The 15,263-nt window shown below is 38.5% G+C and overlaps 1 protein-coding gene across 1 annotated transcript; it reads left to right on the plus strand.

The window, feature by feature from the left end:
* The first annotated feature begins 3,042 nt into the window (after positions 1 to 3,042).
* On the plus strand, positions 3,043 to 9,594 carry LOC134811151 (tyrosine-protein kinase Dnt-like). The gene is made up of 9 exons (XM_063817887.1): positions 3,043 to 3,280; positions 3,522 to 3,637; positions 4,277 to 4,452; positions 4,916 to 5,043; positions 5,336 to 5,560; positions 5,722 to 5,862; positions 6,003 to 6,604; positions 7,150 to 7,332; positions 8,477 to 9,594. Exons 1-9 carry the CDS (start codon positions 3,109 to 3,111, stop codon positions 8,603 to 8,605), a joined length of 1,872 nt encoding a protein of 623 aa, XP_063673957.1. The 5' UTR covers positions 3,043 to 3,108; the 3' UTR covers positions 8,606 to 9,594.
* The last annotated feature ends 5,669 nt before the right edge of the window (positions 9,595 to 15,263 follow it).

Genomic DNA, 15,263 nt, shown 5'->3' on the forward strand with positions numbered 1-15,263 from the left:
CAAGCAAGAGCCACTTTGGTCTACTTGCTGTGAGGTGTCTCAGCTACATGGGTTGGGGGTCCCCCCTTTTTATCTTTTTAAAAAACATCATCACTAATGTCTACAAAGTGTCATCTCACTACATGGAAATGTATACACTATTTCTCCATCAAATTTAATTTAAGTAATAATTAATCAAAAATTAATCATAAATAACAACAACATTTAAAAAAATTTATTTATTCATACTTCCTAGTGAATTAAAGATTTATAAAACGTTTCTTTGCTACATAAGAATGAAACCAAAGATAATCATTGTGTTTTTCCTTATTACTGACATAATTGGTACCTTCAATTATTGTTAAAACTTCTTTCGAAACATTCCAAAAATGAAAGTCATTAACAATACATTTAGAAATCATATTCTTCTTAAAACTTTCCAATCTAATTTTAAAACTCAAAACTGTCAAGCAGTTCTTCACCTCCAAAGGGAGTTTGTTCCAATAAGGAACAACCCGCTCTGGAAGAAAAGAACACTGAAGATTCTTGACCTTTGTCACACTCTTACTACATCTATTGGATGAAACCAGATTAAGACCTGATCTGCTTGGTCTGAACAAGCCTGAACCATAATCAGTCAAACCATTAATTACCTTAAAAGCTTCAATAAGGTCCCCACGTATTCGCCGCCCTGCCAGCGTTGTCAAATTGGCGCCCCCTCCCACTGAAAAAGCGCCCCCTTTTGGCGCCCCTCCCTAAAATTAAACAAGTTAAATGATTTTAGAGGATACGCCAATAAAATCTCTAAAAAGTGTGTTCTAGAGCAAAACGTGCAGTTTTGCTAATACGGTAGTTAGGTTTTTCAAAATTGTCCCACATTCAAACAACGATTCTGCACCCCCCTAAGATTGCGCACAACGGGCTCGGCAGGGCCCTTTGTTACACCACTGGACGCTGCCCAACCTATCACGTAGCCGGACTGGCGGGAGGTTGTATGGGAAGCTGCACAATTCATTGGACCTATTTATCATCAAAACCAAAACAGCTATATTGTGCAGCATTATCGAAACGGTGATCATTGCTTCAAAGAATACTAAATTGGACAACTTGCTGATATCAAATCCTCACAAAAAGCCTTCCGGCCTGTAGTTCAGATAGTTCATTGTCTACAAGAGCATTCTATGAAGACATCTTGTTGTAATACAGAAATTATGGAAGTCACTATCGAATAGTATATTAGGTATATATATTAATTCCCAGAGTGGTACCACCCACAAGGCGTCGTCCTCTTAGAGGAACCTTTCTAAACTTTGCACATGATCCAGTAAAGTGACCGATCTCTGCATCAGAGTGTCCCAATTTGTCCTAATTTGAGATGTAATACCTGCAGGGTTCATTTCCAACCAACCAACAAAAATCTATGCTCAAAACCATCTTAGTGTCATGAATTAGGGGCTAAATTGTCCACCTACTAAGATTCAAATTGTCATCAACTAATTTACCAGACTGCAGAGCCAAAATAGGCTCATCAGCACCTTAAAGGGAACCCCAACCAATCTTTCCACCTACCTACAGAAAAGACTTGATTTTATTTTGACTGTGGAGAGCTTATTTCTGTACAGCTCTTCTGCTTCAAATCTGAACATGTGAGTTTTGCATAGTTGGAGAGAGTATTTGAGCCAAATTACAGGTCCTCTGATCTTTAGGTTCTTGTTTAATGTTTACTATCAACATATTATATCTCTGTTCTGTAAATCAATTGGTAGGCTAAACCATACATAACTATTCATTTATGGCACTATGTTGTTACTTGTTTTTCCAAACATAGTGTTGACGAACCACTGTTTCACAATTAGGATGTCACACTCTTTCAACAACGACTTTTCAAATACACCTGAAAAAGAGCGTGGTTTACAACAAATTAAGTCAGAATTCAATGCTGGTGAGATGCAAGCTTTCAAGGGATCATGCAGTTTTCAAAAACTAGAAAAGGTAACTATAGCTTATATGTCACTCGGTTAAATAAAATTTATGATCGGGTACAATGATTTATTTCTCTTGTTGTTCTAATTATCTATAGTTTATCAATGTGTTATTGTGTTATTTTCCTGTTATTCTCCTTCAAATGTTGCAGTTGATGATAACCATTTTAATTTTAGGTCAGAAATATGCAAGAAGCTCTTGCTGTAAAACATCTAAAACTCGATGTCAATAAATCTGGTGCACTACACGAAGACTCTACTTCATTAGAGAAGTTTAAGGAACTAATGGACGATTTGGACAATTTGAGTTCAGAAATCAAAAATCTCCACAAAAGCTGATTGGTGGTTTTCATTTTAGAGGGGAAGCTTACTTGTTCCTTTTTGGCTGCTAGAAAAATGTTCTTACTTTAATAAATTGTACTGCCCTGACTCACGTACAACTGAATACTGAAACACAGTAGTGGCTTCAACATTACTGTTTGAATCAGGGACTGTTCACACATTACGTAATCATTTTTGGCCAATTTTTAACCCCCCCCCCCCTCCTCCGTAATCGATTTTACACATAGCTATTGTGTCAAAATTACACTAGCGTAATCATTTGGAAACCCCCCTCCCCCCTCGGCTGATTACGTAATATGTGAACGACCCCTTACCAGCAATGAAAGTAACTTTCCCAGAATTGGTTATGTTTTGTTACTGTTCAAGGGTTTAAAACTTTGAATCTACAACAGTTTCTTAATATTTGTTATTCATTTTGTTTTTTGTTAATCGACTTCTTATGGGCATAATTGACTGATCTGTAATGTGTGTATATTTTGTGATTTAACGTTAATTTTGCAATTATTTACAAGTTATTCGAAAAATTGAAATCTTATATCTTGTTCATCTTTGAAAACGGTTGTTAACAGCTACTGTTCATGTTAAATAAAAGGCAATAAGTTCATAAAGGCCTTGCATTACCTAAATCAGATAATCATTTCTCATTGTGATACAAATGATGTTAATAGTAAAAGTATTAAGTACTAAAATAATTTGTTAAATCATTATCATGTCTGCACAAACTTACTAATTCTTCCTCAGTACAGAACTGTAGGATGTGAAATGGCATTAGAGGACCTGGGTACATAGAGAAAACCCCAATAAGATGTATTTGTTGCTGTTATCTGTTATATTGGCGGGGGTGGATGGAGCTAACAAGTTCAACATGTGTTGCTCTATAAGGGCGTTTAACGTGGAACCCTGCATGATAAAGGATGGGAGAGTGTTGGAAAACTTCTCCAGTAAAGACAAGATAGCTGCTTTTCCCATTACAAACGGTAAGTGAACCAACTTTAAAACATTTGTGCGTCATATTTTTGTAACTATAATCTGTTCTAAAGAAATGAAACGTGTGTTGAAAATATCAACGATCTGAGCTAACCTCAATTAACAGCTACCCTCGTAATGTTATTACATGGAAACAATATCGAATCTGGTGGGAACATGGATTATAATTTCCAATAATTTCAGTATTTTCATTTCCACGTGGTGTAGGTTAGTTAATTTGTGTCTACCCAGGTACCGACGTGATGGATTGTAGGATGTATGGCGAGGAGTCAGCCAGCTATTATCTGAACTTTGCTAGTGAGACACTCGTTAATATGGAGGACCCTGGAATCAACATCCTCAACACGGTACTTTTTTATCAGTGTTAACGGTGTTTAACTTATTTTAATGTATCAGGTTTAGTGGATTACATTACTTTGGTGTTCTTCCATGAGCACTGATTAGGGTGCAAATATTTTAGGCTGGTGCAGTTACGAGATTAGAATTTTAAGATTGATGTAACAACGTTTATTATATATGGTGCTTAGGCTTAGTACTGGAATTTGGCTGTTTTAAAAAAAGAATATTTTATTTGATTAGAAGTCTGCTGTGTAATCATTTTGTTGAATGGTAAGGTCTCTCCTTCTGTGTTACAGAGTGCACATTTAGATGAAAAGTGTCGTATATTGTACAGTGATATCTATAGTAACACATCATCTGACCATATCTACACAATTTATTTTAGTTTTTGCTATTCCTGTTTTTCGTTTGAACCCCACCCAGACTCTTAGACTGGTACATTCCCGTACAAGAAATAGAAACAACTTGACTGGATAGCAAGGACAAGTTGTTTTTATTTCTTGTAGGAAGACAATTAGTTGAGTAGTAAGTTAATGATACAAAAATTCATTTGGGTAGGACAATGGTAACATTGTCATTATGTTAACCGTAACATAACAATAAATGTGATTTCAGCTAAACCTAACTAACACACCACATTACTTCAGGGATTAGTGAACAGCACAACGACCCCCTTCACGGTAAACTTTACCTGTCTTCAGTCGCAGAAAACTTTCATAAAAGTTGAAGCTCACATCAAGGACTTTGATGACAACACAGATCACTTTATCTTTTACCTTGCCAAAAACTGCACAACGCCAACCTCCATTATTATCACTGACAAGTGAGTTTGCGGAAATTTGCTAGATTTTAAGTTTGCCTGATTTTGAGAACCTACTCGAATATTTCTGCTGTGTTCCTTATCATAAAGAAATATTATGAAGAAATCATGGTAATTTTAAAACATCAAAATTTGGTGGCTTCTAGAAATAATTCTAGAAATAATGTTTGAAGAGTTTTTAGGACTGTATAGGATATATTATGTAAAGAGTCTTTAATCATCAACACACGTAATATAATGCTAACCCTAGTTTTATTATGATATGTGCATAATGTTAATTTGATATGGGATATATATGTTTTATAACGGCATATTTAATTCGCCGCATCTCCTAAAATACGGCATTCGAACAAACTATTTATATCGTGAGTCTAATAGTTATAATAAATAATTCTTCATAATATGGAGTCAAAAGACTTTGAAACATGATCCAACTTAGTTAACGATCACACGTTTTAACTTACAGCAAGAACGCGATGATCCTGTACGCAGTGTGCGGGGTTCTGGCTCTAGTTCTGATAATTGTGATCGTGGTATCAGTGGTGTGCTACATAAGAATCAGAAGGAGGGCCCTCAATCACAAGTGTATGACCGGTAAGTGTTGTCATGGTGATATCTGGTATTTGGGTGATTGTCAATTAGAAGAATAAGTACCTGTTAAATGGAGAACAATATCATTGTTGGTTGATTGTGTAATGTCCGTAATTCCAACTTATAAGCCATCAATTGAAAGAAGCCTCGCAATATTTCACGCCACTCATTGGGAATTGCAGATAATCTTCACATTTCAAAGTTTTAACTTTCAAACGGGCAGTTTCTAATAAGTTTAAATAGCTTATTAGTCTCTACCAAATCTACAGTTTCCATAAATTAAATTCCTTGGCAGAAGGAGGAGGAGTGAACATGGGTCCCGCGCGGCACCCTAACGGCTACACTCCTCTCCCGGACAACTCATATAACAACCAGTACGGCACGCCTCCCCACCCTAGTCAGCAGTCCGGCTACACCCCGTACAACCCTGGCGGACCCGGTCAACAGTCTGTCCCTTCCCTCCACAGCTCTAATCAACAGCAGAAGATCATGCCAGGCTACGGGTACAGCTCCGGAGAAGGTAATACCCTGGTCTCAGAGCCAGTCACCCGATACTCTTATCTATGATCTAACAATGGGTTGCATACCTATCCTGCATACCTATCCTGTTATGTAAGTAAATATAAAATGTGAGTTATGTTTATGCCGACTGATTACTGAAATTATCTTCTCCTATTTCAGGAAGTTTTCTGTCAGAGCCGCATCACAACAAGATGACCGGAGGAGGGTTGCTGCCCCCAGCGTATCCTAACGGACACGGTACTTCGCCTGAACTTAAGATAAACAGATCCTCTGTCGTCTTCGATACTTTCCTGAAATCAGGTTTTTGCAAAAGATATAAAAATGTTAAAATATGACCGATTAATATGCAGCGACATGGAGTTGAGAGTGTGCCAAATTTAATAACAAATAAATGTAATTTCCTTGCAACAAAATCCACTAAAATCTAAATACTCTGCCAGGTTCCATAGGAATCACCTACCTGGCTACCTACACCCGGGACGCAGCCCTCAACCAACGCTCCACCGTATTCGCCAAGACCCTCAAAGAGGAGATGTGTAACAGAGAAACTGTAACTGCGTTCCTGCGTGAAGCTGTCATCTTAGAGCTGGTCGCTCACCCAAACATTCTATCAGTAACAGGTATTGTGGAGGAGGGGATTACCAAGCCTCCTATAGCAATATACCCCTATATGAAGGGAGGCAATCTACACAGCCTGCTTCACAAGGCTAGACCTAGTCCAACCAACCCCAACACCCTGACTCTAGCTGATCAGATACACATGATGATATGCGTGGCGCGCGGTATGGAGGCCCTCTCCAAAACGGGCAATGTTCACGGTGATCTGGCGGCCAGGAACTGTGTTGTTGGGAGTGATCTGGTAGTGAAGATAGCAGACAGTGCTCTGTCACGTGACTTGTTCCCTAATGACTATCACGAGCTACCTGGCAGGGCGCCAGGGTGCCCGAGACTACCTATCAAGTGGATGGGAATTGAAGTTCTCACTGATCTCATGTACTCGACTATGAGCGATGTTTGGGCGTTCGGAGTCACTTTCTGGGAGGTAAGATTTACCGTTACACTCTGCAAGGCTATCTGAAACTGTTGGCACTCTTTATCTACACCGAAAAAAATTACCCATGTTCGACTTTCATCACTTATATCATAAGAACTTAAGAAAATCGTTCTGAAATCGTTACTGAAATACTGTTGATAGGTTAATATTTGTTCATCTTGTTTAGCCTACGCTAGTTAACAGGTTCTCGTATTTGTAGTTAATGAAGTTAAGATCCACATGATACGTCGTGTATGCTATCATTATCTCTTCTAATCATTTCATAAAAATTTCACTTCTGATCATTCGTCCTCTTCTATTATACCTCGTGGCTGTATGATCAGCCTGGACCGGTAAAATTCAGTAAACAATATACAGCATAACAACCTACACACAACTACACCAATTATAAATGCTCAGAAAACAGACTCTGCGAGTCCAGAAATTGTTCGGCAGTAGCTTTAGTAACCAAACCCAAAACTCTGTCACACAGCTCCATGAATCCTTCGTCTCATCATGCTTGTATTGTATTAACACCTGCTCTATGTTACCAGGTGTTGACGTTTGGAGAGGTGCCCTATGTGGATGTGCCAACCGGTGAGATGGTGAAACACCTCCAAGGTGGTTGGAGACTAATGCAGCCTGATGTCTGTACAGACGAACTGTTTACCCTTCTCGTGAGATGCTGGGCTATCAGCCCCGAGGACAGAATGTCATTCACTAATATCCTAGCTCAGGTAATTTCCTTATTATCTTAGTTCAAGTAATTTCACTAAAATTCTAGCTCAGGCAATTTCACTATTATTCTAGCTCAAGTAATTTCACTAATTATATACTAGCTCAGGTAATTTCACTAATATTCTAGTTCAGGTAATTTCACTAATATGCTAGCTCAGATAATTTCACTAATATCCTAGCTCAGGTAATTTCACTAATATCCCAGCTCAAGTAATTTCACTATTATCCTAGCTCGGGTAATTTCACTATTATTCTAGCTCAGGTAATTTCACTAATATCCTAGCTCAAGTAATTTCACTATTATTCTAGCTCAGGTAATTTCACTAATATCCTAGCTCAAGTTATTTCACTATTATCCTAGCTCAGGTAATTTCACTAATATCCTAGCTCAAGTAATTTCACTAACATTCTAGCTCAGGTAATTTCACTATTATTCTAGCTCAGGTAATTTCACTAATTATATACTAGCTCAGGTAATTTCACTAATATTCTAGCTCAGGTAATTTCACTAATATGCTAGCTCAGATAATTTCACTAATATCCTAGCTCAGGTAATTTCACTAATATCCCAGCTCAAGTAATTTCACTATTATCCTAGCTCGGGTAATTTCACTATTATCCTAGCTCAGGTAATTTCACTAATATCCTAGCTCAAGTAATTTCACTATTATCATAGCCTAGGTAATTCCACTAATATCCAAGCTCAAGTAATGTCAGACTTTACAAGTAGTCGGGTTAGTTGTTGAGTTGTTGTCTAATGACCTGTCTTCACGGCTATTCCTCTGAGTGTTCTATTGACTGCGCTTAGGTTACAGGCAAATTATCTCCGACTCTTCTCTGTTCTACTCGATTAGCTCTTACTATTAAGTAGTACATGTAAACTATAGTAAAGCAGTGAGATCACCTAACATGGCAAGTTTAGCGCACTCCTTACTGACGAGGAATAACACTTGCGAGATTTAGATACTCCCTAAAAGTAAAGCGGAAACTGAGTCACTAGTCTACGAGCCTATATCTGGCATGTTTTATTACAGAATGGGATAAAATACCCAGCACACTTAAACCAAGGTCACGATACATTGCATTTATCAGACCTCTAGCAACCGTTTCAAGCTTTAACCTCTAACCTCTAACCTCCAACAGCTGGAAGCGGTGCAGTGTAAAGGAGCTATGGGTCTCTACCGACCTTCCGTCTTGGAAGGAATCCTGAAACCCCCTCCACCCACCTCCCCATCAACTCCCATGTCAGACTCTGATCAGATCCAAGTGTAATCAGGCTAGCTATGACGTCATCATGACGTAGTAATTTATGACGTCATCTTTTGTTCAAGATATAGATTGAGTGTGTCGACCTCAGGAGGCTAAGCTGGACTGCAAAACGAGCGCTCTGATTCTCGTAGGAGAGATCTTATTATGATTTATTTTTGAGTGATGTTTATATTAAATATTTCGATCATGAATTTAAATAATGGCCATGAAGATCTTTGAAGGGCCCTGTAACTAAGGCCAAGGTGTTGCCATGGCAACCAGAGTTCAGATATGTGTTGTACTTAAGTGGACTGCCGCCTACGGACTACAGACTCACGACTAGAGTGCTTATCTTTTCTCTAACTCCACAAAAATGTCGTGTCATAAAACGTTATATAATGTAATTATGTATGTCATGCCGAAAAATTCACACTCGTTATGCAACCTCATAAATACACTGGGACCCTCGACGAATAGTAACTTTAAAGAATTATCTTCCTACCCGAGAATGTGCCTCACCTGATTTTCCAAAAAAGTGAGCATACTAGAGAACATACTAGAGAGCCTTCAAATATGTAGGGTGTAGGATATATAAGGACGCAATGAAACTACCGGACCACGATGTATGGGGACTTGCCAACCCATGGCAATATTAAAATATATCGACTCTGTTACATCGTTTCCTGTTAACATAAAACTCCGTTACAAATTGAACTGGGATCTGGCATATAATGTAGGATATATGTAGGGTGTAGGATCAATCTAGGCTACGAAAGATCCCCGTGCAGTGTACTGTAGGACCCCCTCAGGTCGGGGGCAGCAGAGATAACTAATGAGCAGCTAAAATATGCTTGGTATTCAGAGGACCGCCGCGCTATAACATTAGTCTCCGGTGTGTACTCTTTACACTGTTCCCACAGAGTAGTTACACAGCAGGTCACCCAACCAGTGTGTCGTCTCCCACCTGTAGCAATGGTGGGGTGTGTCGTCTCCCACCTGTAGCAATGGTGGGGTGTGTCGTCTCCCACCTGTAGCAATAGTGGGGTGTGTCGTCTCCCACCTGTAGCAATGGTGGGGTGTGTCGTCTCCCACGTGTAGCAATAGTGGGGTGTGTCCTGTACACGTTCCGCACATTCCAAACCACAACCGACATCTCTCTGACAGATTTCAGACGTTGTAAGGTTTCTGGCGACGATTGGGAGGTCAACTCAGCAGGGACTCTATACTTGGGTCTTGCTACCACCAGTAAACTATCCAACAGTGGCTATTGTCACTTCTCGTTCCAGCATTCTGTAGAACGCCTGCAATATTCTCTGTGTTACTGAGTTGCATGCTCTCCGCAGAGGAGGTAGTACAGGGAGAATAATGTGACGGGGAGTAAAATGCAGCGCAATATCCGGGTCTCGTGTAATTATTTGCTTTAACTCAATCCTCAGTGTGATATATAACGACTAATTTAGCTCTCTCTCTCTCTCTCTCTCTCTCTTGGGTCGACTAAAAGTGTAATCATCACGACTCACGTCATCTCAGAGATGACAGAGTATCATCTCATATGACGGGGTATCATGCAACACAGGGTTTAAGTAGCCCGAGTAACTCTAGCTACATTAGGGTGAGTACCCCTGTAAGTACTCACTATCTAATGTGTGATTACAGCGCGTATTTGCGAAGTTATAAAGTGAACTTAGTATAATTGTTATGCTACGGTTTTCTGATTGCTAAACTGCCAGGAGGTGCTGAATTTTATAGATTACAAGCATGATACACATTGTGATAGCTCGCTACATTTTAGTGGTCTCTCCATCTCAACAATGCTCCAGCTCGGCGGGCCAATATTTGACCAGTAACCACAGAATTCTGTACTCGATCTTCTTTTAAAAGATGATATAATTTTTACACTGCGATATAATAGTCAGGCAAGGTGTATGTGATTATGGTCAGGCAGGTGATAAGGTGTCATCTGTATTATTATAGGCACGGCGTTGAGGTGCGATTGTTGTTAGATTCTGAACCGGATGTAAGCTATTAGTGGTAGAAAACAACTGGGCGAAATCTGAAAAGTATATCGGATTTGAAACTCTGTAAACCATGCTGGTTGAGTGTGTTTTCTGTTTGCGTCTTGCGATGTTAAATGACGACCATCATAACATTAACAATGGATGTCAAGCTTACAGAAGTGATCAGTTATAGATATTTAAAACCAACCCAGTTTCTATTAGTCTCAACCTATCTTTCGATCAGCTTTGTTTTTACGATAAGAAGACCCTAGGAGAGTATCCTAACTTGCTGCTACATACATGTGAGAGGAGACATCTGAATGATCTCAGAGACTAACCCTATATTATTGGCACACTAGTGTGCTATAGTGTGCCACTGTGTCAGACTGTGTCACCACTTGATAAGTGTCCAATCAGTGTTGGAATCATGGCGACTACTTAGTACTATTAGCTGGCAAATCGCCAACACCGTACATTTCATGCGGATACAAAGGGAATATATACATTACAATATATATATAGAACATATAGCATTAACAATTACACAATGCTAACACTTAAAACCGTGAATAGTGTAAGAAAATACACATTAGCTTGACAAAGGAAGATGTAGAGGGCCGAGAACCATTGTCATGAAACTTCCCGCTTACAATAGGAGGTGCCAGTGAGAAGTGTGTTCAGTATTGCATGAGTTGAGGTGTTTTACAACAGTCCCAGTCACTAGTAGTCAAGGTAACACGTACGTGTGTGCGTGTGTAACGAAGCGTATTGTTTTTGTCAGATGTATGTTAATTATTGACATCCTGTCCAGCGAGCTGGAACCCTCTATGAGAACGCACTGCATGAACAGAACACGTGACATGCAACAGTTGTCAAGGTAACAACACCACGTGACCTTATCACATCACGTGATCACACCACAAACCGTGTAAGTTAGCAGCTTCACCTAACCAGGTAAAATGACCCGGAACTCGGGTACTAGAACGTCATTAGAAAGCAGGGTTTCTATTGGTTAGGGTGTGGTGACGTCATGAGAAAGCTGGGCTCCTATTGGTTGACGGCTGGTGGCGTCATGTTCGTTCTTTGTTCTAATTGGCTGTCGTAGTTTCAAAGCAATGTTTGACAGTTCAGTATTGATGTTAAAGGGTGTGGTGTTTCCGGTGTCAGTTCAATTGAGGTGATAGTGAGAGTGTACACGTAATACATGCACCCTGGCTAAACAGCTAAACCTGTGTTTTATACATTCCTATCTAGCTACAGAATAGAGAAGGGGTATTATGGTAGATACTCTCATTTGGAATGAACAGTTTCAGATGAAGTTATGTTAATGTTGAGAAATTTTTCGGTATGCCATACATAATATAATTCAAATTGACGTTCCGTTCTGTGTGAAAGCAGATGAATCTAGCTAATGAGTGCGGTTATTAATGGGATTTAATGTGTGGTCTCTAGGAGGGATCCGTTTGAAAAATAATTTAAGATCTTTACCAGTTTACATTTTTTATTTATAAAATGTGTTTTATTAAATTAAATAAAAGTTATCTTATTGCATGGAATTTTTATTCATAAGCAGATTATATCAAGATTTCATACACACAACACGATCAGTTGCGTTATTGTTTTCAAGTTAAATCGTTTTTAAAGTTGTAAAGGATAGTCTACTACATTCTACCTTCACACTATAATGTGGTTGAGTTTATGGATGGGATATATATTTAAAATTAAATGTAATATTCGTTACCTTATCATTAGTACAGCTGACCCCGATATTTCGTGTTATCAATGTTTTGTGAAATGTTATTACTCTCTTTCTAAAATTCTTAGACTTTTTGGCGTTTTGAAAACTTAAAAAAATCCCAAAGCTAAACTTCGTTGAACGCAGTTTCTGGTACATGGTAACTAAATCAGTAGATAGAAGAGTACTGTTGACGAATCAGTATGAAATATCACGGGTCTTCTGTACTATTGATTCCAAATAGTTGCTAATTTGAGATAATAATGTTACGCTGTTACACTATTACACTGTAATGTTACACTGTTACACTGCTGTGTTACACTGTTACACTGTTGTGTTACACTGTAACAGTGTAATGTTACACTGCAATGTTACACTGTAATGTAACAGTGTTACATTGTAACACTGTTTAGTTAGTTCACGTTTAGTTGGCCCGATGGTTTTTATCCGCTCAAATTTTATCATCTTTTGTAAATGTAATCACTGATATTAATTTTACGACAATTTACGAGACGATTTCTTCAAACACAGTTTTAAAGTTTTCGAAAACGTGGTTCAAAGTTATTCGTTACAGCATGAGATTTCAGTTTTTAATGTTCTACTGTATCCGGTATCTTTAGACACAATTTTCTAGTTATCTTTTAGGTTTTTAGTCGATTGTAATAATTGAAGTGAATAAGTTTATAATCATGTGTTGAAATAGGGACACTGTATTGAGATTTAAGATTTCTACTGCAAAATTTCTACATTTAACATTTAGCGCACCCTGTCACCGCATCCCCTAACTCAGCCGTGAAGTTAACGAATTACAATACCTTTAGACGAATGTTAATTTAGTTTCTTAAAGTATTGAGCTCATGTTCCGTCTTTCAAACAATGGGTGTTGAAGATATTTACTCTGAAAGGAAGTTAAAAATAGATATTATACTAGAACATATTGTTGCTGTTGCTAACAGCCTGCCATTATAATACTGACGTGGTATTTTGTCGGTGAGTTTTATACAGTTGTGTAAGATAAGTATTAGAAAGAATGAAATATACACAATGTATTGCTAGTTTTAATTTGCAATTCAGCCCAAGATAACTGCTGTCTCGTCTCACTTTGTCTCCTCACTAAATGACCCATTATAATACTCAGCTCACATATTATCGTAACATTCTAGAACACACACTAAATGTATGGTGTAACATTCCCGAGGAGAAGAAGGAGGAGGAGGACCTCGTGTAAGAGAAACACATAACATTAGTATCTCCGTCACATGTCACATACCATTATATCCGTCACGGATAGAAATACTCACATATTTTCCAGCCCCTCCGTCACGCTCTCTCCATTCAAAGTGTACCAAATTAACTTAAACAGCCCCTGATAATTGAGGACTATGTGTGTGTACATTTTACTGCTCACTCATTACTAAAACTCTCACAATACCTCACCAGGTGAGCACGTCACGTGCTAGTCACGTGGGCTGACACGTGGGCGGTGAGATAACACGTGCTAGACACGTGGGATGGAGCAAAGTCACTAGCCCCATTAGTTAGGAACCTAACAGATACATTCTGTAGAGGGGGGTAATACTGCTCTTTGTAACACGTACTGTTCAAATATGTGGGGTATTCGGGGGGAATGGCAGGAATTTTAAAATGTTGAAGAGTTTCACGGGTATGTTCCGGGGATTGTAGAGCAAGTTGATAAAGACTCGGGAATGTTGTTTCAGCTCCAGGTCCCATCATGCCGCTTGGTTATATCATCGTGAAATGTGGAATTTTAAAATAAAGGAGCTTTCAACTTTATAATCTATTTTAAGAGACAAAAGAAGATCGAATGTGTAAATGATCCCATGGTATGCATGGTATGCATTATGTGAGATGCATTATAACGTTCCCAAGGTTTTAAAGATTGGTAAATGTTACTAAATAAGTAATAAGTATCGGAATTTTAAAAGACTAGTGAAAATGGCTGGTTCAGTTTAAAGATTTGTAAATTTAGTAGCACAGAATATATCTTCGTTAACATATGTTTTAAAGGTTTCCCACAACAGCAAATTGTGATGTATCATCGTATGGTTATTTGCCTATCTGCAGAGATGCACCATGCTTAACACGCGTCCAAATTTGCAGTAAAAGTGAGTGATAGATTGATAGTGGACAAGACGGTACTTATGTTTCGTGCTTAATCAAAATAAACGTTTGATATAATCAAGACTCAGCTTAACTCATATGATCATTATATTATGTGATTGCACGACGCACGTATAATGGAAATAACTACTTTTGTATTTACATTAAGTTACAAGTTACAACTACTCAGTACTCAACCCTCATTTCATCGTTGTACCACTTGTGTGTTTGTTCGTGTTGTCCGGCTGAGTGGTTATGTATCTACCTGTTAAAGATATATTCTTTATATCTACAGAGTCTGGACTCCACAATCTGGACTCTATGGTAGTATGAGGTATTAAATTCAGCAGTCACTCATAAAATATTCACATGCATAAATAGTAAATACGTCATAGAATGATAATGCGTACTAATAGTCATGGATCTGAAGACATTCCCGTCTATATAACTTCCGCCCCGGGGTTTGACACTTGGAATACCTCAAGGGACCCATTAGAAACAAATTTGGCTTGGGTAGAAATTTTGGCTATGGTGCAGTTTTGTGCAATTGACCACGCCCTTTTTTGGCGCTTTTGCAACTTTAGAATCAAAATAACTCCGCTTCTAATTGGAGTTAGAAGCTCAGCTTGGCTTTAAAGTTGTTCAGAATCATCACATTTAGGGGGGTAGAGCATAATTTTAAAGTCAACAGACATCGGGTTGTTGAGTTATGTGACCACACCCTTATTTACCCTCGCGAGTCGTGATTTTCACACTAAATACGAGATATATCGGCTTCTGATTGAGCTACGTGCTCATCCTGGGCATTAAAATGTTCAGAATCATCATA

This window comes from Bolinopsis microptera, chromosome 2, assembly GCF_026151205.1.
Source record: "Bolinopsis microptera isolate Bmic1 chromosome 2, MBARI_Bmic_1.0, whole genome shotgun sequence".
Taxonomy (NCBI): Eukaryota; Metazoa; Ctenophora; class Tentaculata; order Lobata; family Bolinopsidae; genus Bolinopsis; species Bolinopsis microptera.

Excerpts from the sequence above, each read along its gene's own strand:
- LOC134811151 (XM_063817887.1), top strand. The coding sequence starts at position 3,109 with ATGTATTTGTTGCTGTTATCTGTTATATTGGCGGGGGTGGATGGAGCT. Across the intron at positions 5,561-5,721 it reads CGGGTACAGCTCCGGAGAAG|GAAGTTTTCTGTCAGAGCCG; the intron begins GTAATACCCTGG and ends CTCCTATTTCAG. Across the intron at positions 7,333-8,476 it reads TCACTAATATCCTAGCTCAG|CTGGAAGCGGTGCAGTGTAA; the intron begins GTAATTTCCTTA and ends AACCTCCAACAG.